The sequence below is a fragment of the Uloborus diversus genome, chromosome 1 (genome assembly GCF_026930045.1).
Source record: "Uloborus diversus isolate 005 chromosome 1, Udiv.v.3.1, whole genome shotgun sequence".
Lineage (NCBI taxonomy): Eukaryota > Metazoa > Arthropoda > Arachnida > Araneae > Uloboridae > Uloborus > Uloborus diversus.
Window position 1 is genome coordinate 241,586,546 of NC_072731.1, and position 21,085 is coordinate 241,607,630.

At 34.1% G+C, this 21,085-nt stretch overlaps 1 protein-coding gene across 1 annotated transcript; it reads right to left on the reverse strand.

Annotated features, from left to right (window-relative positions):
- Positions 1–882: 882 nt before the first annotated feature.
- On the reverse strand, positions 883–20,272 carry LOC129226113 (uncharacterized). The gene is made up of 6 exons (XM_054860716.1): positions 20,126–20,272; positions 12,854–12,918; positions 8,645–8,746; positions 6,829–6,870; positions 2,522–2,557; positions 883–1,030 (listed from the first exon to the last, which is right to left on the reverse strand). Exons 1-6 carry the CDS (start codon positions 20,232–20,234, stop codon positions 968–970), a joined length of 417 nt encoding a protein of 138 aa, XP_054716691.1. The 5' UTR covers positions 20,235–20,272; the 3' UTR covers positions 883–967.
- Between the last annotated feature and the right edge of the window lie 813 nt (positions 20,273–21,085).

Consider the following 21,085-nt stretch of genomic DNA (forward strand, 5'->3'; position numbering starts at 1 on the left):
GACTGCCACTAATCCATTTTGGGGATTTTTTCTGGAGTAAAAAAGAAGTGAACCGATATATTATTCGTATTTTTTTCCGTCTACTTGTCACCAATGCTTTCTTGTCTGAGCCAAACACTTGATTAACGTCGCCAATTGGTGCATTTGTTTGTTCTAGTCTATTTTCCCTGTGAACGGAGTATATTATTTTAATATATCGTCGCCTCAGAGCAACGGTAAGACATCTAATCATAACATTAAGATATCCTACTGTTGTTCTGAGGCGACGATATATCAACACGTAAAAGCTGATGCATGAGAAAATTCTCCCATGAGAAAATTCTAGTTGCATTTGCTCTGCAGTTTATGTAATTCAGGACCAGGGGGACATGGGGTGACGGAAAACCTAGAACAGATTCTAGGAAGTGTTTTTTCCTTTCACATAAATTGTGATTTCATTAAAACTTTCTTTAGTTTTCATTTAAAATTAAACATTCGATGTTTTTTTTTAAATATTTTTTTAGAAACTTGTCCAATAATATTCACGGAATCATCCAATAAAAATCATTATAAATTAGAGGTCTTTTAAGAGAAAGAAATAGAAAAGATAAATGAGAAAGGAGCTTGGAAAAAATAGAAAAGACAAAAGAGGAAGGAGCTTCGAAAAAAATAGAAACGATAAAAGAGAAAAGAACTTCTCCGAGCTTCTGGAGAAACTCGAACCTGTAACCTTCATCAAATATTCCGTCATTATCCGGAGGAGACAGAGAGAGGGGAGAAAAACATATGGGACCTGACACATGTTCAACAAGAGGTGCACTAAATTTTAAAAATAATAGAAACGTACGCCTTACTACAGTTAAAACACTTATGATTAATTTTTGTTACTATTTATTCAAATAATTTTGCATATATATCTTTACAATGTAGTACAAAATACTAATTAAAACATTTTAACTCATGTGTCAATGTACTGAGTCAAAAAAGTTTAATTTTTCCTGCTGGGTGCTTTCGTTGTCGTGATGTTTCTTTCTCCTTCCGCTATGCAAGCCTGTAAGACAGATAAAACAAATTAACGCCTATAAGTTAAACTATTTGAGACACAAATGCTGTTATTTTTAAACTTGAAGTTAAACATTTTACTTCCAACATTTTAGTCTTATTCACATATTTTCTTTTGCATCTTAGTCATAATGATAGATTCGCATTCACCGCGACAGTGACAAAAAGTTCGCCAAAGAATTTCAGAGCATGTTATGGATTCTAGTAAATATTTTATTTAATTTTCGTGTTGAGTCGATGGCACTTTTCATTTTATTACTAAAAACTACTTTCATTCAGAAAACATGATTTCGAAGAGTTGACTTTTAATGTAATCGCCTTTTTTTTTGAGCAATCACGATTGCTTATTTCTTTCATTTGACTGTTTTTGATGTCCTATCATTTTATTTTCCCACCGCCACCCTCCGCACCATCACCGTAGACCAGCGGGCTCCTCACGATGCTGCTCCTATAGCGAAAGCCGTCTCCAGATTGCATCCATGTCCTACACACACGCGCATACATACACAACTACACACACACATGCGTACATACACACACACACAAACACATACACACAAACACACACATACACACAAACACACACATACACACAAACACACACATACACCTACACACACAAACACATACACAAACGCATACACACAACTACCCACACATTCATGCCTGCACACAGACACAAACACATATGCCTACATACACATAAGCATACATACACACACATACACACAACTACCCACACATTCCTGCCTGCACACAGACACAAACACATATGCCTACACACACATACACCTAACCCCCCCCCCTCACACACATTCATACACACAACTACCCACACACTTATGCCAGCACACAGACACAAACACACATACACATAACCCCCCCCCACACACACAAACACACATGCCTACATACACACACTCGTGATTGCGAAAAACATAATTTGAATTCACGATGTCAAAATTCAAATTATTATTATTTTTTTTTTTTTTTTTGTCGCTGTTGCAATGAGTGTGAATCCACCATACACTGTTCTTAGAAGAGCAATAAGTTAACAAATGTTTTCAAGTGATGTGAAATTGAGCAGTACAGATAAAATGGCTAACAGCAATTGTTAAAACTCTCAGTTTCTCGACTTTTTTTTCCAACTACAAAGCATCTGTATCCAACTTTAATTTCTCATTTCGATATTACATGATTTGCACCGCTAACAAAACGAGACTAAGATTATCACCAAGTTATAATTACAGAAACTATTCGCCAAACTTAACTAAATTTACAATGTGTATGACAGGTCTTCATTTGACTACCTTTGTCTTTCTTTTAACACGATTTGGCGGTAAATCACGAGGATCATAAAAACCAAGTAAACTCTAATTTTTGTGTAAGTATAGTTTTCTCATTTAGACAGGTAAAAACAGAAAGTAGGAAAAAAACAGTATTCTTAATTTTATTAAAGTAATGAATAATTTTTTATTACCGTTGTAAGCTTGACCTGAAGATCAATCTTCTCCCTCTGTAAAGGAAAATAAAGTTAATACAAATGAAAACTATAAAATATGAAAATTAAAGTAATGGCTTTTTAAGGCAATATTATTGACTGAAGGGATAAATACAAAAACATATGTAGCAAATAACCGTTTTAAAATCTCAGAACTCATTTTTTACTTAGCCCTGAAGGAGACCTATGTACCGAGGTGTTTCGTTTACGCACTCAGTGGTTTCAAGCGGAGGTTTTTTCTTTCTTTTTACTTCCTTTTACGCAGTAAAAGAAGTATTATTTTCGCGAAAAAATAATCACTCAAAAATCGGCCTTAATATCCATTTTGCTCGCCCCCGAATGAATATTGAGTTTTTTTTTCAACCCGACCACACGTGAATATTTGCCTGTGAACGTATAGACACCCGAAATATTCATTTTGGCGATTCCCGAGTTAATTACAAGAAGTTTTCTCGTAAGGTCTGTACGTACGTATGTGCATATGTGTGTATGTGCGTATGTGTGTATGTATCTCGCATAATTCAAAAACGGTATGTCCTAGAAAGTTGAAATTTGGTACGTAGACTTTTAGCGGGGTCTAGTTGTGCACCTCCTCTTTTGGTTGCATTCGGATGTTCCAAAGGGGGTATTTTACACCTTTTTGTGGGTAGAATCATTGTTAATTTTAATACAAACTCAAGTGGTGTTATAATTTAGCAAACACTTAGCAATATATCACCAAGCACTTAGCCGCCAAACATTTTTTTGCAATTTGGCGACAAATTTGGCGGATTTTTTTTAATATGGTTTCAATTTGGCCATATTTAGAGAGTTAACCATCGAATCACATTAAATTTGCCAATGTTGGGAAAATTTATCTGTATAAAACGTTTTCCTTGCTTCGGTTCGCAACAAACTTGGAGTGAAAATATTTAAAGGGTTTCTTTGCTTACTTCGACTTTGAGGTACTATTTTCATTACATTGGAGTAAAAGGAAGTCATGTGATGCACACATCAGCTCGTTTTTAATGCCGTGTAACTGAGGCCATTTCACGTTGAAGTTGAGTTCTAAATTAAATTATTGGGTTGCTGAGTTAAAATTTGATTGTCATTTTTGTATTCACCTTTAACACTAGAAAGACGGAGGGGCCTGTGTGGCCCCTCGCGTAGTTTGTTGTTCAATAACTCGGATAATATCTAACGGAACTTAATGGAATTTTCTGACTTTTCATTATATGACACTATTTGAATGCTTGTTTAATCATTTAATCATTCGCCTCATAGTACTGTTAATATTCATCCTTATACCTAGAAAGACGGGAGGGGCCAAAGTGGCCCCTAAGCATTTTGACAATTAAAAAATTATTTTTTTTCCTTTCTCCTAATTGTTGTAGCATAAAAAAAATGCTATTCACTCTAGTTCAACCTGTAACTTCCTCTTTATGCAGGCGATTGGATATCGAAATGCTATAAACAGTACCGACTGCTTACCATCCTAACGGTGGCCATTGCTCTTAGAAAGGAAAACTAATTCAACCTTTTGCCCAGTATAGAGAGAAAAACTAAAAATAATTGAGTACTAAGTTTTTATTTAGTTATGAAAGAAGGTGTATCAGGCATGTGGACTCCCTCAGGAAGAATTTTTAAAAGAATTAACTCCAAAAATGGGTAGGGGTCACACTGGCCCCTTCAGTTTTTCTAGGTATACAGAAAATGTCAGTCGTTCTACTGTTAATTACTGAAGTAGGAAGTCATGGTTATGCCAGTGTGGAGCGGAAAGGTATAAGTGGAAAACATTACAATGGAGCTTAAAGTACCATTTTAAGGAGCATCTCTTTTATTTTTGCGTATGTAGAGCTAAGTAAAGAACTTTTCTATGAATATTAGGATATAGTTTTGTTTTACAGATCAAGTACGAAAAAAATTAAGGTATTAAATAAGACTTCTCTCCAAGCGACTATTCCTTTTTAGCCTAATTTTGCGTAAAATTCAAAGTAAGGAGAAAAAGCATGAAAGAACGCTTGATGCATGACAAAAATGTCACTGAAAAATGTTGAAGTGAATAAAATAATCAAATAAATATCGAAAAATTAAAAATTAGAAACTGAGGTTTTAAAATGGGAAAAATGTTTGTCTGTCAGTATGTATGCCTGTCCCTCCTATTAACTTTTGAGTAAACAGTCCGATTCGAACAATCTGTTTTTTGCTCGAAAGATCTCGGCAAGGACACCTCAGTCGCATATTTTTCTTTTTGATTTGAACAATTTTTTGTTCAATTTTGAGCAGTTCAAAATACATAGCATTAGCACCTACGGGGAAATTAAATACCAATATAGAACCCTTACTAAATTTTATTTTCAGCATCCTGTAATGAAAGGATGTTTGGAGTGCTTTATTTTTAACACAAATAAGAAGTGTGCAGTCGAATGTATTTTTGACGAAATTTATTTATTTAAGAGAACATTTTACCACCTATTAATCCATTTTCTAAACTTATTTCTTTTCAAACTTTTGGCAACGGTGGAAAAATGAAACCCGGGGAGCTTTATTTTTACAAAAAAAAAAAAAAAAGATTTTTTTGTAAAAATAAAGCTCCTCGGTTTTTTTTTTCCATAAATTGTATATTTTTTTATGTTTTTTTTATTTTTTATTACATTATTATTATTATCCATGTTATTATTTTGAAAACTATTAAAGAATGTTTTGATGGAAAAAAATATTTGCTGCATTGTTTAAAAGCTGCAATTTCTCGTTTATTTATTTTTTACATATCCATCTTATCAGATCAAAGAGACATTTTTTTGTCTTTAGAAATCAGCTTTAACTGTGAAAACGTATATTTGACATAATTTGCAGTCATAATTGAAGAGAATATCGACCAGATGCTAGAAAATCGGTACTAGTATACGATAAAGCAAGTTCGTTTAGGTTGGAATTTCTGGTATAATATCCATGAGTGGCTGCTTTTTATTCAATACAGTTTAAAAAGTTGAATTTTGGTTAAAGGTATCTAGGTACAGTGATGCTTTGTGCCTACGATCACCTGAAAAAAATGTTTTTAAAAACTTATTACTTTCAGTATAAAAACTGATCTCCGGGGAATGATGATCAGCATACAACAATACATGTATAACCGCTTCCCACGCATTAAGTTAATTGCTTTGTTTGTTTTTTTTTTCCTTCGTTTTTTTGCAATGATAAAAAATCTAGTGCGCAAAGGTACTGGAAGAAGCCTTTTCGAAAGTTCAAACGAGTTTAAAACATATGAGTACCAATAATTTAAATTTAGTTATAAGAACCATGTACAAGCGTCCCTCGTACAACTCGGTTAATTCGTTCTGTGTAGTATCGAAATAGTGTTATACGAGACTTTTTTAAAAATAACATTTTTACTTATTTTTAATACTAATTAATCACGTTCATAGTAAAAATCATGTCAATATGTGCCGTGTTATATCGAAACCGTGTTCCGTATTATATCGAAACCGTGTTCCGTATTATATCGAAACCGTGTTCCTTGTATATCGAAACCGTGTTATACGAGACTTAGAAATAATGTAAATCAAGCGGTGTGTACCGCGTTATATCGAAACCAAGTTTCATAAAGCAAAGTAAAGATTTGTGAATAAAATATGACAACGTGTATAAGTACAAATTGAGAATGAAAAAGGTTAAAAAAACCAGCAAACAGCTGTTTCGGCACTCTAAAATACAAGTGCCATCATCAGTGCATTAAAAACGAAGACAGGTTCACCCGACTGAAACACAATCGAGGTGAACAATGGTTTTTAAACCTTTTTCATTCTCAATTTGTACTTATACACGTTGTCATATTTTATTCACTATGCAGTACGAAGTTTTCGACTACTTTTTATGTAAAGTGAAGATTTATTAGAGCTATCAACTATTAACAAAATGTATTAAACAAAAATGAAACTCCATCTTTTATAAATATAACATTCGTGTTATATCAACACCATGAAGTATTAAATTCAAGCTTCGTACCGTGTAATATCGAAAACGTGTTATAATAATCGCAATTTTGGTACCTTGTAATATCGAAACCGTGTTGTACAAGTATCGTGTTATACGAGGGACGCCTGTAGTATTATTTTATCTATTAAAAAATGTTATTTTGTTGCAAACATTCATTTAAATAATACAAAGATAAGGAAGTATTTTTTTAACTTAAGGAGATGAATTTAAAACAAACGTTTTTTAACACTAATTCATGACCACGCTACTAAATAGTAGGAACACAACTACTTTTAGGACTAAAAATAATCTGTGATTACAGTGTGACTTACGTATTTGGAGGCTTCAATTTCTTTGTCTTCGCATTGCAGAGACTGTAAGAAATGCACAGGTAAATTAATGTGTGGCATTAATTGGTATCACAATTGACCAACAAAACACACACATTTCTACTACCCAAATTCAAAATAATAGAATATCAGAACTGTTCGAACAAAACTTGCCCCTGAGTCGGAAAAAATGAACGCATGCAAATTAAAAAGACTAAAACTCATTATTCATGAATGGGTAAATCAATTTAAACAACTTTTCAGATATTATTTTATTAATTTATGGATCATTAACACATTGGAAAAACAGTTAGATATTTTACATGGGTCAAAAAATTACAATAATCTATTCATTCAATGTGAATTTTAAAAAGTAGCGAAAATATTTGCATACCTGTTACCCTATAGTTTGTCACAAGTATGGAGCTTGACGCTCGGATAATTTTACGCTCTTTTAAAAGCCTTTTACTGTTCAAAACGGGTCGTCAAGGTGATGAATAGGGAAAAAAAACGAAGTTACATATTGCATCATTTCTTAAAATTAGAAAAAAAAACTATCAAACTCAATTCAAATGAACCTTTTATAATTTATGGTATGTAAGATTTTAAAGGAATATAGAAAGACTGATTAACTAAAAAGTAACTGAAGTAGACGAAGTAGAAAAATTGTAACACCAGGAAGAGATGAATCCAAATTAATTTGTCCAAAATAATTGTTGAAAAATGCTTTTTATGTCCATAAGTGTTGGACAAAATGTATAGTTATCTTATCCACATCAACTACACTTGCACGGTTGCATAAACTGCAATTTTAATTGAGGATCTACGAAGTAAGACCAAAGATAAACATGAAGCAGAAACGTGCACGACTCTCCTGGAGCAAAGAAAAGCTCAAACAGGGGCAACAAGGTTGGAAAAGGATTATATTCAGTGATGAATCTTTTTTGAAATATTTGTGAGCAAAAAAAGTTGTTCAGGTTTGACGTTTAAAAAGAAAAGTGTATGAGAAATCTTGTGTAAAACGTTCTCTCCACTTTGACACATCCTTCTTGGTTTGTGGGTGCATGTTGGCTGCTGGAATTGGGAAGTTATGTATTTTACGTAAAATGAAACAATGCGTGACTTCCGCTGTTTATCAGTAATACTGCATGATACTTCATCTGAGACAGAGCAGTTACACATTTAGTGACACTTTTATCTTTCAGCAAGATTCTACTCCGTGTCACATCTCTAAATCAACTCGGAGGTTTTGAACACAAAGAGGATTTTCGGTATTAAACTGGTCAAGCAACTCTACCAATATCAATACGATCAAGAATTTGTGGTACCGTCAAATTTAAAGAACGGTTCAAGACCTGGTGCCCGCGAACAAAATTGAGCTCGTTGCCGAATTGAAGAGAATATAGAAACTGTCAGAAACGATTAATGGAAAAAAGTGGTAGAATCCGTGTGAGAAAGGATTAAAACATTGAATCCAGCAAAAAATGACGCATTCTAGTATTGATATTGTTTATTTTGAAAGTATTTTTTTCCCCTTTAATTTGAATATTCCAATTTTTTGGCTCAATGTAAATCTTCATCACTATAAACTTTTGGATTATTCTTTCAAAGATTATTTTTAATTGAGTATATTTGAAAGGAAATGCACACTTTAAGGTATAAGAAAGGTGGCACGTTTATTTAAATGCCTAATTTGCACTTATATTTGGTTAGAATAAATTGTTTTCCAAAAAGTGGGAAGTGTTCTATTATTTTGAATTTGGGTTGTATGAGTAAAATCTTCAATCTAGTGACGTTTTTGTTTTACGTTTGAACTTACATTTTTCAGCGCTTCTTTGTTTGCTGCACACATGTAATTTGAGAGTGTATTGTTTTCAAGTTTCTCCAATCCTGGGTTGCATTTCAGCAATATGTTTTCATACTGAAATAAAAGCATTTTAAATACGACATAAATTATCATCAACTACTATTGAAGGTTTGAAATATGAAGATTAATTTTTGAAGTAAAAGTTCATTCTGTATTGCAGGAGTTGAACAAATCTGTAGCATTAAAAATTAAAGTAGTTCCCACTGCTATTTAAAATATTTTACACTATTTTTGTTATTTTATGAAAGAGATTGAAAAATAAGCGAAAAAAAAAAACAAGTAAAGAAACGAAAAGAGGAAAAAAGAGGAAATAAAAAAAAACAAGCAAGAAATAAAATTTAAAAAAAAAGAAAGAGAAAAAAAAACAGAAACTAATCAAACGCAGTTGTATTTTCCATTCGTATGCATTGCAAAAAATTAAAGCCATACGTGTTGTCATCAGAAATTTCGGTGACTATCAATTCAATAAAAAAAATCTATCGGCAACATTTGTAATTTCTATAAAAGAATTATTATTTTCATTTTTATCAGTTTAGTTACGCTAAAAAAAAAGCGTTTTATTTCTAAAGAAATCGTTAGCCTTTTTTTCCTACTACTGACTACCAAACGGCATGATCTTGAGGGTCACGGATCTAGACGAAATTTTGGATTTAGTCAGTTTGCATTAGATAAGAAACCCAGGTGAAGCGGTTTCACTACATAGGCCCTAGTTCGACCATCATGGGGGTCGAAGTTGCTAGTTTAGCTCCAGAAAAACAATGGTTTTTTCTTTAAAACTAAACTTTCCTTGTCTTTTCTTCCTATTACATTGCAGTACCACCCAGCTTAATGCAGTCACAATTTTTAATAATTTCCACCGCCCCTACATTGTACCAACAAGAGACGCGAAATAGGAGAGCAAATATTGTGATAAAGCTTCGAATTTCCAAAGAAAACGATATTGCAGTTTTGAAGCCAAACAAGCAAACTTAGACCCTCCTCACAGCCGAACTAAAGCCTATGCACTCAAAATACTTTACCTGGGCTCATATCTGGTACAAATTGACTTAAATTCAAAAGTTTATCTAGATTCGTGATCCTCAAGTTTTTGCTGTCTGAACCAGACTGAGTTCCAGGACTCCATAACTGCAATGGCGTTTTCATTGGAAGTTGAAACTTTGAAACAGTACAGAGCCTATGCAGTTAAACCGTTTTACCTGAGTTCATATCTAGTGCGAACTAATATAAATCCAGAATTTTGTCTAGATTTGTGACCATCAAGTTCGTGCTGTTTGGTTGTTACACTGTAAAAAAATTCAGAAACATTACTGACTATTTCCGTGTCACCTTTCGGGATTTCAGTGGTTTTTATCCCGTTTCTGGAAATATCAAGTATCATTCACAAAAAGTTTCCTGAATTGCTACAAGTTGCACAAATGCAGACTTCTCTCAGTTGTAAAAAATATTTTCGCTCCCAGTTTAAAGATTAATTGAGAGTATTTATAAGGTGTATCGACTTCAGTTCGTTTACGGTTCGTCCATGCTGTTTAAACTCCCAAAGGGAGCGAATAAGTGTGGACTTCGTAGCTTCGCCAGACTTGCAAGCAAGTGAGATGCTTGATACTTGCAATTCTAGCTTAGCTTAGGCCATGCTTGCTGTACTGCTTTCGGCACTGTCTTGATAAATCAGGAAGGTGCCAAGCTGTAATATTATCCCTACCAGAGATGACTTTGAACTTCCAGTGACACAAAGGCTTTAAACGGGAAGATTTCTGGATTTTTCAGGAAGGTTACTGAGTTTTAGCGGAAAACTTTCCTGGTTTTTGCGAGATACGTTACTGGCAGAAAGTGGGCACATCAGCTGCCTATTATTTTCCAGGAACGTTTCTGAATCGTTTTTACAGTGTAGTTATGCATCGCACTTCCTCTCAAGGTCCGAATAGTATCGAAGGCCCTCTGAGGTTTCTAAAGGAAATGTTGAGAGGACACTCCAAAAAGGAGAGAAAGTATGCAGCAACATTCAATATATACAGATAATAAATATACAAGGTACGCCAGTGCTTCAGTAGTGGCCACTACAACGTTTATATTTGAAAAATTAGGAGTCTCTAGGTTTTCCAATGGATTCAAAAGTGCATCAAACAAGCACCTCCAGCATGTTTGAATTCATTGGGAAACCTGAAATCGTATACAGTTGGACCCCGATTTAACGAATTCATTGGGACCGAAACTTTTTTACGTTTAATCGGGGATATTCGTTATATCGGGGTGTGCAAAAAAATGCACTTACCTTCTGTAAAAGCTCTAATAAGCAACTAAAAAAATTTCTACAGTTAGAAAGTGTACACTTTTTATTCAGCAATCCGCAACTTATTACACACTAGTTAATTTGAAATTTTAAAGTACTCAGTAATAGATTTTTGACTATTTCCTTGATACTTGACTCCAAATAGTTATTTTTCAACTTTTTGGAGAGAGAAAAATACAGAGGCGCCGACTTGCAAAAATTATTGGGGGGGCCGGACATCACCGGGGGTTTAGGATGTTCCCTCGGAGGTCCCCCACCCCAAATAAAGGTCAGACTTTTGTACCTTGAAAATGCCATATTTTCTAGTGTGTATAATTTTAACAAATAAACAGTATGTGACACGGTGTTTTCGAAGTAAAATAATCTAAAAATTGTTTACAAATTTTCTGGTTCAACTTTTAAATCATATCACTTGTCTTAGTAAGAGTTTATATGGGGAGCCGTGCAGTGCCGTAGCTAAGCATTGATATTATAAGGTAGGAATGACACTTGACTTGAATGGAAAGGCACTCCAAGAGACGCCGACTTTTAAAAAGGGGGGGGGAACCGGGGGAAATTTTCTAAATTTGAGATGAAAAACAGTGAGTTTTAAAGTTTTTTTTAAAGCATTTTAAAGTCATATAATCAACGTTAGAACCCCAAAACTCGACAAGCCTGACACATATTTTTTGGCTTTGAAAAAAGGGAAAAATAAATACAAACACGCACAGTATTTTTGTAAAAAGTTAATTTAATTTACGCATTTTTTTTAAGACCAGTTTGGTTTCTCATTAGTTATACCGGCTAACATATTCCATTTAGCCAAAAAATATTTTTGAGGGGGCTCGGGCCCCCTCAAGCCCCATGGAGTTGGCGCCACTGGAAAAATACTGTGTCATTTACAACCTGCTGCTTGAGATATGTTTTTAGTTTCCAGGCCATGCAAGTAACAGATTTAATGGGAGTTTCATCATCGCTTTCTGCATCAGAATCGCTATTCATTGGTTGTCCCCTTGCCCGTCAAAAATTGCTGATTCTAAGAAAAGTCTCAAGAAAAGTCAATTCAATAAAATATTATTTTTGACCATTTAGAAAAATCCGAAACTTTGCTCTGATAACCCCACACTGTAAAAACGGTTCAGAAACTTTCCTGGAAAATAATAGGCAGCTGATGTTCCCAATTTCAGCCAGTAACATATCTTGCAAAAACCAGGAACGTTTTCTGATAAAAGTCAGCAACATTTCTGAAATTGTCCTTGAAACTTTCGGAAATATTGAGATATCTCCCCTGTTACAACTAGTCATGTCTCGGGAATCGCCTAGAAAAGTTATGTAGGTTTTATGCAATTAATAAGATCTTTCCTGGTTTATCAAGAACGCTCCAGGAGCATTAGAGCAACCATGGCCAAAGCTATGCGGGAATTGCAAGCATGAACCAAGCCAAATCTTTGCCTGCAATTCCTGCCTCGTTAAGCTGCAGCTATCCAATGACTTATTTGCTCCCATTGGCAGCTTAGTCAATCCGGACGGGCCGTACTCAAACGAAAGCTTAATGAACACGCTCAGCCAATCTTTAAACTGGTAGCAAAAAATATTTTTCACACTAGTTTAAAGTCTGCATTCGTGAATCTTTTAGCAATTCAGGAAACGTTTTTTGCGAAGATACTTGATTGTACCGGGAAATAGGTGAAAACCTTTGAAATCACGAAACGCTCCACCGAAATAGTAAGCAAAGTTTCGGAATTTTTTCACAGTGCAGTGCCGCAAAAATAAGAAAATCCGATCCAAAATGGCTGAACTAAAGCTGATGCATCAGGCTGCATATATAGTGGTTCCAACCAAAATCACTGATCGAGTAAAAAGTACAATGAAAACTTTCAGAACAAGCGACTTACTTCAATTACTTGCAGAAGATACATGCAGTCAAAAAATACATTCTTCATTGGCTCCATGGTTTTATCTAGAAATTAAAATATCAAGCACTTTATTCGCTTGCTTAAAGTAGTTTTGCTTTAAAAAACATTTAAGATGAAACAGAAAAATACTTTTCCCATAAATCACACAATAAGCAGTTAATTGCTCAACTGTACTCAGGGCCGCGCCGTCCCTATGTGCAAGGTCGTGCGGCGCACGACGGCGCCAGAGCCTAAAGGGCGCCGAACTCTACCGATCAAAAATGCTTCAAATGAAAGGAAAATAAACTCTAACCGAAAAGTAAAATGGAATTCTTCATGACATTTAATGGAGGCAGTGAAATTATACTGATCATTGAAACAATTAATCCGTCTCGCTGAGAATCTAAAAGGAAAAATTATTGACTTGTTGTGTCTAAACATGCTATTCAAGAGCGCTATATTTTTACACTGAAAACAAGTGACATTAATTAACGCATACATTAGCATTTTCCTTCTTAATGTGGAGCCATGAATGCTATTTCGGTCTTTATTACACAAGGGTAAAGGGTTGAGCGTACGAGGAGCAAGAAATATGCTTATCCCCTTTTTGGTTCTTGAGGTGAATATCTTGTATTATAATTTGTGCAAACATAGTATTTTGTGATTTTTAATTCGTTGTAATTCCACTGCTTCATGTTATCATACATTTAAAAAAAATACGGTAAGCACATTTGCATATTACTTTGATGTGTGTAATATTTATACATTGTAGACAATAATTTAGGTTACATTTTTAGTTCCGAAAAGAGTTGACCATAATTACTTGATTCTCCTCTCTCCCTTTTATCTTTTTAACTATTTGTGAATTAAATTAAAAAAAAAAAAAAAACTTTGAAGAGACTATGTATTTGTTTTGGATCTTAAATTCAATGCCTTTTATAACGGTTTTGTATCTTAAAATTTGATTTTACCGGAAAAGATTTCAGTTTCAGATTTTAAGGGGAAATATCTTCTACTTCAATTTAGAAATCTATTCAGTACTCTGTTGTCATATTTTTACCGGCATAACACTTTAAATAATTATTTATTAACTAGCCGCCTGCGGCGACCAGCTGGTTCGCCTTTTTACGCCATTCGCCTTTTATGCAAGCAGCCACCTACGGCGGCTGTTTGGCTAACTTTACCTTTTTACTTAGCATTTGCCGCCTTCGACGGCTGTTTTAATAAATTTGGCAGCAGTATTAATCAGTCCATCTCTATCTTTTTTTGTGCCATTCACATTTTTATGCCAAGATTGCCGCCTTCGGCGGCTATCTACCTTTACGATCTACCACTATTTATTTTAACCTCCCCGCCCATTTCATAATAAAAACAAAGATCACTCAAAAAAAACGCTTTTTTTTTTTAAATTTAAGTTGAGCAAAAAAAAAGTTATCTCCAAAATTCCCCGTAGTGTGCAAAAAGTAGCGTTTGACAAAGAAAAGAAAATCTCGCTGTTTTTATTGAATTAAATGCGCACAACTATGAAATATTTCGTTTTATAGATACAGCAAAACGTCCAACTTGGAGGTGGGGGGGATGGAAAAAGAAATAAATGCAATTCCTAAATAAAAACAAAAGGAAAGAAATAAAGCAAGCGCTGCCGGAAAAACACGTGGTCATCACGTCATAAAATGTAGAAGTAAGCTATATAGTAAAAAAAAAAAAAAAAGATTACCATTGTTTGCGATTAAGATTCCGTAGTAAATATCGAATCGAAATCCAAGTAGTGACGTCAGAGGCATAAAGGAATGAAGAACCTTTTTTCGACCGATGCGTGGAAAGACATGATGTGTTCAGCTTAAAAAAAATGTAAAAAAAAAACTATTGCTTATTCTTAAGAACTTTTTTCTTTAAAAGAGGGCGAAATGTTTTTACTATAACCAACTTAAATTTTAGAAATGAGGCTTTGATACTTCTCGCAGGATGATATTAGAAAAAAAAAAAACCCGGAAAAAACTGCAAATTAAAGGTTTTTTCGAAAATTCGTAAAAAATACAAAAATTGCTCTGTCTTCAAACTTTTTTCATTCATCATATTTAAAATTAAACTTCCTACACTACAGTACAAAATATATTTGTGTGGTGTGATTGATTCGGGGTCTGTGAAGTAAAAGGTAATAAAAAGTGCAAAAAAACACATAAATTATTAAATAACTTTTTTCCTTATTAAAATATCAAAAATCGAAGCCCGAGGTGCACATCTTCGGCAAAAACCGCACCTGTATACCAAATTTCATCTTTCTAGGCCTTGCCGTTTTCCCGGGAAGCGCGCCACACACACACACACAAACATGTTATTTTATTATATGTATAGATTAGAGAGATATTTAGAGCGGTGTTAACTTTGATGTTAAAAATATTTTTATTTCCAAAAACGCATTAAACATCACACGCCGGATTGCTCAAACCGGGCCCAGCCTGAAAAAAAAAACCCGCTATCTCGGTCAAGTAAGTTTTTCAAAATTTTCTATATTTTGAAACATTCTCTTCAAACTAAATATCGATCAATATAAAGTCCAGAAATAGACATCTTGCTTTCTGCGCAGTATATCAAATATTAGAAATTTAAGCTGCATACTAGTAAGCAATAATTATTTCGATCACATTCCAAAAATTTTTTTTTAATTGTTAGGGTAAAATGCTTTGATTAACTGAAACTGGCCATCTCTTTTTTTAACGGCAACTCAATGCAAGGTTTCCAAGAGAAAAAGATTCCAAAAGTCAATTCCAATCACCCGTTCCTTACACCCGCCCATACTCGAAAAGTAAACACGTACACTGCGTTCTAAAATTGAAAATTTACAGATTGTTTTTATTTTAATAAGTTAAATGTCAAATGTATTTTTTTTCATGTTGCACTTGTTTACAAAACCTGATCCTAGGAATTAACTATATTTTTCTCGAGCGTCACTGCATAAGAGCGCTCAAAAGACATTTGCACGACGGCGCCGATCAAGCTTGGCGCGGCCCTGACTGTACTTAACTAATTTTATCACAGCTCGAATCGAAGTAGTGGTGTAATACCTTGGTATTATAAGTTGGGTCAAAAAGGCTCACAATTAAAATGCGCCTAGGCAAACGCCCAAAATCCAAACATGCATGGGCATTTATTTATTTTTTCTTTTTTAACATATATCGATTATTGTTAAATCGTTTATCAACGACTCATAACAATAATAAAAATTTGTGACAAATATTGTAATTTTTTTAGTTTATTTTAATCGAAGTAGTTACTATTTCTTTCAACGCTAACATATCTAAGTGATATTTTAGTGTTATGTATTTGCGAAAAATGATGAATTTTAGTGACACATTCTAATGATAGCGCGAATCCAGAGAGCTGTCCCGGGAGTCATGACGTCCCTTTAAGTGGCCTAAAAAATAACTTAAACTGCGTTTTGGGGTCTAATGTTTAGGAAAAAATCCCTGCAGACTCCTATTTGGTCGTAGATACTACGCTTTTGACACTTCCCATTTCCTCTAATGACCCCTCAAAATACGAAGCTATGTAGTTCTAGCATTGAATGATGCATCATTTTTTCATTTCAATACTGCATCCCACCAAAAATAATAAATCTGAAAACATACAAGTCTCACTTCCACCGTAAAAAATTGTGAAATTTCCCGTAAAACTAAGTTCTCAGTTATTTCTCTTAATATCTTGGGATGCACCTATTTAAAAAATTTACCATAAATTGCTTCCTATTAAGTTACCTTACACAGCTTATAATGACCGTATTAATAATTGACATCTTTATTTCTATAATAAATACTAGCTGACCTGGCAAACGTTGTTCTACCATACAAATATTTTGGTTGTTAGTTAAAAAATAACGAATGTATTGTAAGTTGCAGGAATAAGATCTCTGAAAAAAAAAATAATTAATTAATTTGAATTTTAGCTTCTTGGATTCAAATTATGTTTTTCGCAAATCACGAATATGTGTGTGTATGTAGGCGTGTGTGTCTGTGTCCAGGCATGAGTGTGTGGGTATGTGTGTGTGTAGGTATGTGTATCTATGCGTGTGTGTTTGTGTCTGTATGGTGACATGAGTGTGTGTGTGTAGGCGTGTGTATGTATGCGTGAGTGTTTGTATCTGTGGCAGGCATGAGTATGTGGTTATGTGTGTGTATGGTGGTGGTGTGTGTGTAGGATATGGACGCAAACTGGAGACGGTTTTCGCTGGAGGAGCAGCATCGTGAGGCCGGTCGACGGTGATGCTGCAGAGGGAGGCGAAGGGAAAATAAAATCATAGGAACATCAAAACCGTCAAGTGAGAACAATAAGCAATCATGATTGCTCAAAAAAAAAAAAAAAAAAGAATAGAGAGAGAGAGCTCTGTAGACGGTGATCACCGCTAAAAAAAAAAACTCCCACCATTATTTTTTTTCCAATGGAATGCATATCATTAACGTAACGAGTAAACTCATTGTTTGATCTCTTAAAAGTTAAAGTTAATGAGAAAAAAGTAATGTATTTTTTAACCTAAAATATGAAAATGAAATAATACATACGAAAATGAAGAAAACCAATATTCATTTCAAAGAGCATTTAAGTTTACGATTCTTTTTTTTTTTTTTTTTTTTGTCAGTCTATCTTTAGCCAATACGAATAAGCTCGATGGTTTGCCCATGGCAGAACGAGCCACGTATTACAGTCGGGGGGATAAAAAATGGTCTGAGCCGCAAACAGACACCTTGCGACTTATTGATTGCCATTGCGAATGTATATCTAATAAGAAATTGAACACATTTAATTCAATTGGCTTGTCTGTGGAAATCATTGGAATTCGTGGCAGCAAAGCATTTTTGGCTCGAAATTTACCATTCAAAATGGTGTCTTTGATAACGTTTTTCATCGATTTTTTAATTACCAATCGGGTCCCATTGTAAAGCCGTGGTGGATTCGAATTCTGAAGTAAAATGACCTGAGATCTAATTTTTAGTCGTAGAAGGTGTGCTGATATACCTAGCAAATCCAGTGAAATCAAAAATTTCTATTGGGTGATTTTCAGCTTTGTCAGCATCGCAAGCTGTATCGATCGTTTTGTATGATATCAAGTCCGCTCGCAACGACTGCTGTATCGTGAAGTTCAAATCCTCGACATTCGCATTTTTTCCTGCCGAAAGGGTTCTCTGCCAGCCATGCATGAATGTGTGTACATTGAGAAATATGTGGTCAATGAGAAAATTTTGCTAATCAATGAAAAGTGCAGAAATTAGTGGGCAGTTTTATGCATCCAGTATTTTCATAGATAGCAATTTTTCCATCGCCGATAGCTAACAATTGTGATCCACTTCCAGAGGCATGTTTTGGGCAATTTCAGTTTTGGTATATCCAACTATTGACCTAAAATCAACTGTTATACTTGCAATAACTCTCTGGGTATGTGTGGAGGGAAGTAGTAATGCTTGTATTTCCCTACACTTTCTAGGAGACATGTTTGAAGCTTTCTCCATTCTTAAAAAAAGTTTTGACAGTATTAAGCAACTATATAAATCAAATATTGAAATTTAATCGCAAACTGCAGTAACATTGCTTTTTTAATAAGTGTTAAGTACGTATTAACTGTAGCAGACACCAAAATTTTCGAAGAAATAATTCTAAAATACTTAATATAATGTCACGACAACAAAGCAGTTTTTTCTCACTAGAGACTAAAACTGGAATAACATCAAATATTTGTAAAATGACGCAGACAGGTAGAGTTGCGACTTCTAAAAAACAATAAAAATGATACAAGAAAAAATTCAGAATTTAAAAAATTGCGGTTCATGGTTTATTTCTTCAAAAAGTAAGCCTAAACTTGAAAATAAGAGAATTTCAGAAGTGTCCCTAATAATTTGGCCACCCACTGTGTATCTAATAACAGCGATCTGAGCGCTTTGTTTGTGCTTTTGCTTACATATTGCGTAAATTATGTCTGCTAGCTCTATAGTATATTGCGTTAGGATTACTGATAAACAGTAGATTATTCTGTACTTTTCCAAGTACGCGTGAACTAATCTCGTGAAGCAGACTTTATTCGCGACAGCATTCAGGATGTACATAAACAAAAATTAATTTAAAAAACTGGAATTAAAAGGTTACAAGGACGAATATTCCGTTTGGAGGAAACAATTTATGACAAAATTGTTAAATAAGTGTTCCCCAAGACACTAACTAAAACAACTGATTTGATTTTACGTGAGATCACGTGTAATCGAAAGACGTACAAACGATGCTTTACTGTACATTCCAACCTTTTAAACTATTCACTGCCACAGCAATAACTTTTTCTTATTAAACAATTAAGGCATAATAACAATATAATGGGGCCGTGGTATCCTGATCGGTAAGGCATTGGACTCGGGGCCGGAGGGTCTCGAGTTCGATCCTCGCTGGTCGAAGACCCACCGTCGTCATTAAAGGGGACTGGGCGACGTTAAATATGCTCGTGGTCTCAAAGTCCTCCAAGTGAAACGATACCTCTGGGGGTGCTGGCACCAGGTAGCTATTAGCTCTTGGACTAGTTCTAAATTCTCATTAACTGTTCGATCCGGTGGTGGTGCTGCCATCTATCGGTATATGAAATAATGGAGGCAAGGCACTTAGTATGCAGTCCTCAACGTAAATACAGTTGTAGTAAGTTGTGACTCTGAATAGGAATAGGAACAATATAATGGGATAGTTTTCAAAAATTAAAAAATATTTTTTTCTGAAAGAGTATGTTTAAAAACGTACGATCTGACCATTTTTTAAATAATTTGTTTATTATTTAAAAAAAAAAAACTTAAATCCGTGCGCTTTCATTGTTTATGCTTTTGCCGATGACATCACAAATGATGAAATCCCATTTAATGTTGCCTATCAGAGAGCAAAATAATTAATTCGCATCTTTACTCACGTGTATTGGCAACGCTATGGTTGATAGCAAGCGTAGAGCGTAATGTTTAATTCGCTTCTTAATTATCATAACGTGGAAACGCTGTAGAAAGATGCGCCAAAGTGCATCATTTGTGACGTCATCAAGACCACGCCTTGTTTGAAAAATCGGACATTTTAAAAATTTAATTACAAAATAACTGTTGGGAAAATGAAGTATTTTCTGGGCCCATGTTATTGTTTTTGCTTATTCTATCAATTTCAGTGACTAAAAGTAGTACTTTTGACTGAAGGAAACAACCCCATTACGAAAAACCTTTATTTATTTATTTGTTTTTATTTAGGAACAAAGATCAAAATACTTACTACAGAATACTTGTTTCAAGTTCTCTGCTTCTTTTCCATAATCTATCTCAAGCACGGCATTAGTAACAGCCACAGCAAGCAACAAACCAACAACGAAATTCCGATACATTATGTCACTCAACGAGAAGAAGATCTTAACGTTAGCATTTATATTTAAGTCATTGAAACATTATTCAACAGAAAAACAAACGAATTAAACGTCATTGCAACGCCACTTTCATCTCTATTCAATGCTAAAAGTAATTAAACACTCTTTGAATGCATCAATCCATCTACTTTAAAATTAAATATACAACAATGACACAGAAATTAATGATAAAATAATTTGAAAAAGAAAAAAGGAAAAAAAAAAACCTTTGTAATAGGCCCTAGCTTTACATTTTTTCTGTGTTAAGCCTAAAAAGAAATGTGTCATTACTTAGTTCAGTGACTGTGTCCGGTCTTTGTATTCGAATATTATATTTGTGTCTATTTATCTTCATCTAACAAAACATTTTTGTCCCCATTTTTGTAATGTTAGAGACATTAGTACGATGGAAGTGGAAAATACAATATAACATTGTTGATAAAAAATATATTTCATCATCGCTTTTTGTGTTCAAGTCAAGTGTGAATCCACTTTCAAGCACATTTCGGTGCAAACACAAAGGGAAGTTGACACCATAGATTCATCTTTGTGTTAAAACTTTCACTTGTTCAGTTTTGCAATTTAAAAAAAAAAATCTTGATGAATGGAATTAAAAAAAAAAAGTAAAAAGGATTCCTCACTGATTGTATCCAGCGGATGAATTTGTGTTTCAACAACCTTGAATTCAGAAGAAAGGTGTCAATTTTTCATGAATAGTTTTTCCGGGAAGTCATTTTGTTTTCGCTAAAACAGTTCAGTAAATTCTATGAAATGTATATCTTTCACTGCAAAAATTAAATCAGAGCTCGAAAGGTGTGAAAAAACTGTAATTT

Excerpts from the sequence above, each read along its gene's own strand:
- LOC129226113 (XM_054860716.1), bottom strand. The coding sequence starts at position 20,234 with ATGTATCGGAATTTCGTTGTTGGTTTGTTGCTTGCTGTGGCTGTTACT. Across the intron at positions 8,747-12,853 it reads ATCTTCTGCAAGTAATTGAA|TATGAAAACATATTGCTGAA; the intron begins GTAAGTCGCTTG and ends CTTTTATTTCAG. Across the intron at positions 1,031-2,521 it reads TTCAGGTCAAGCTTACAACG|GCTTGCATAGCGGAAGGAGA; the intron begins GTAATAAAAAAT and ends TCTGTCTTACAG.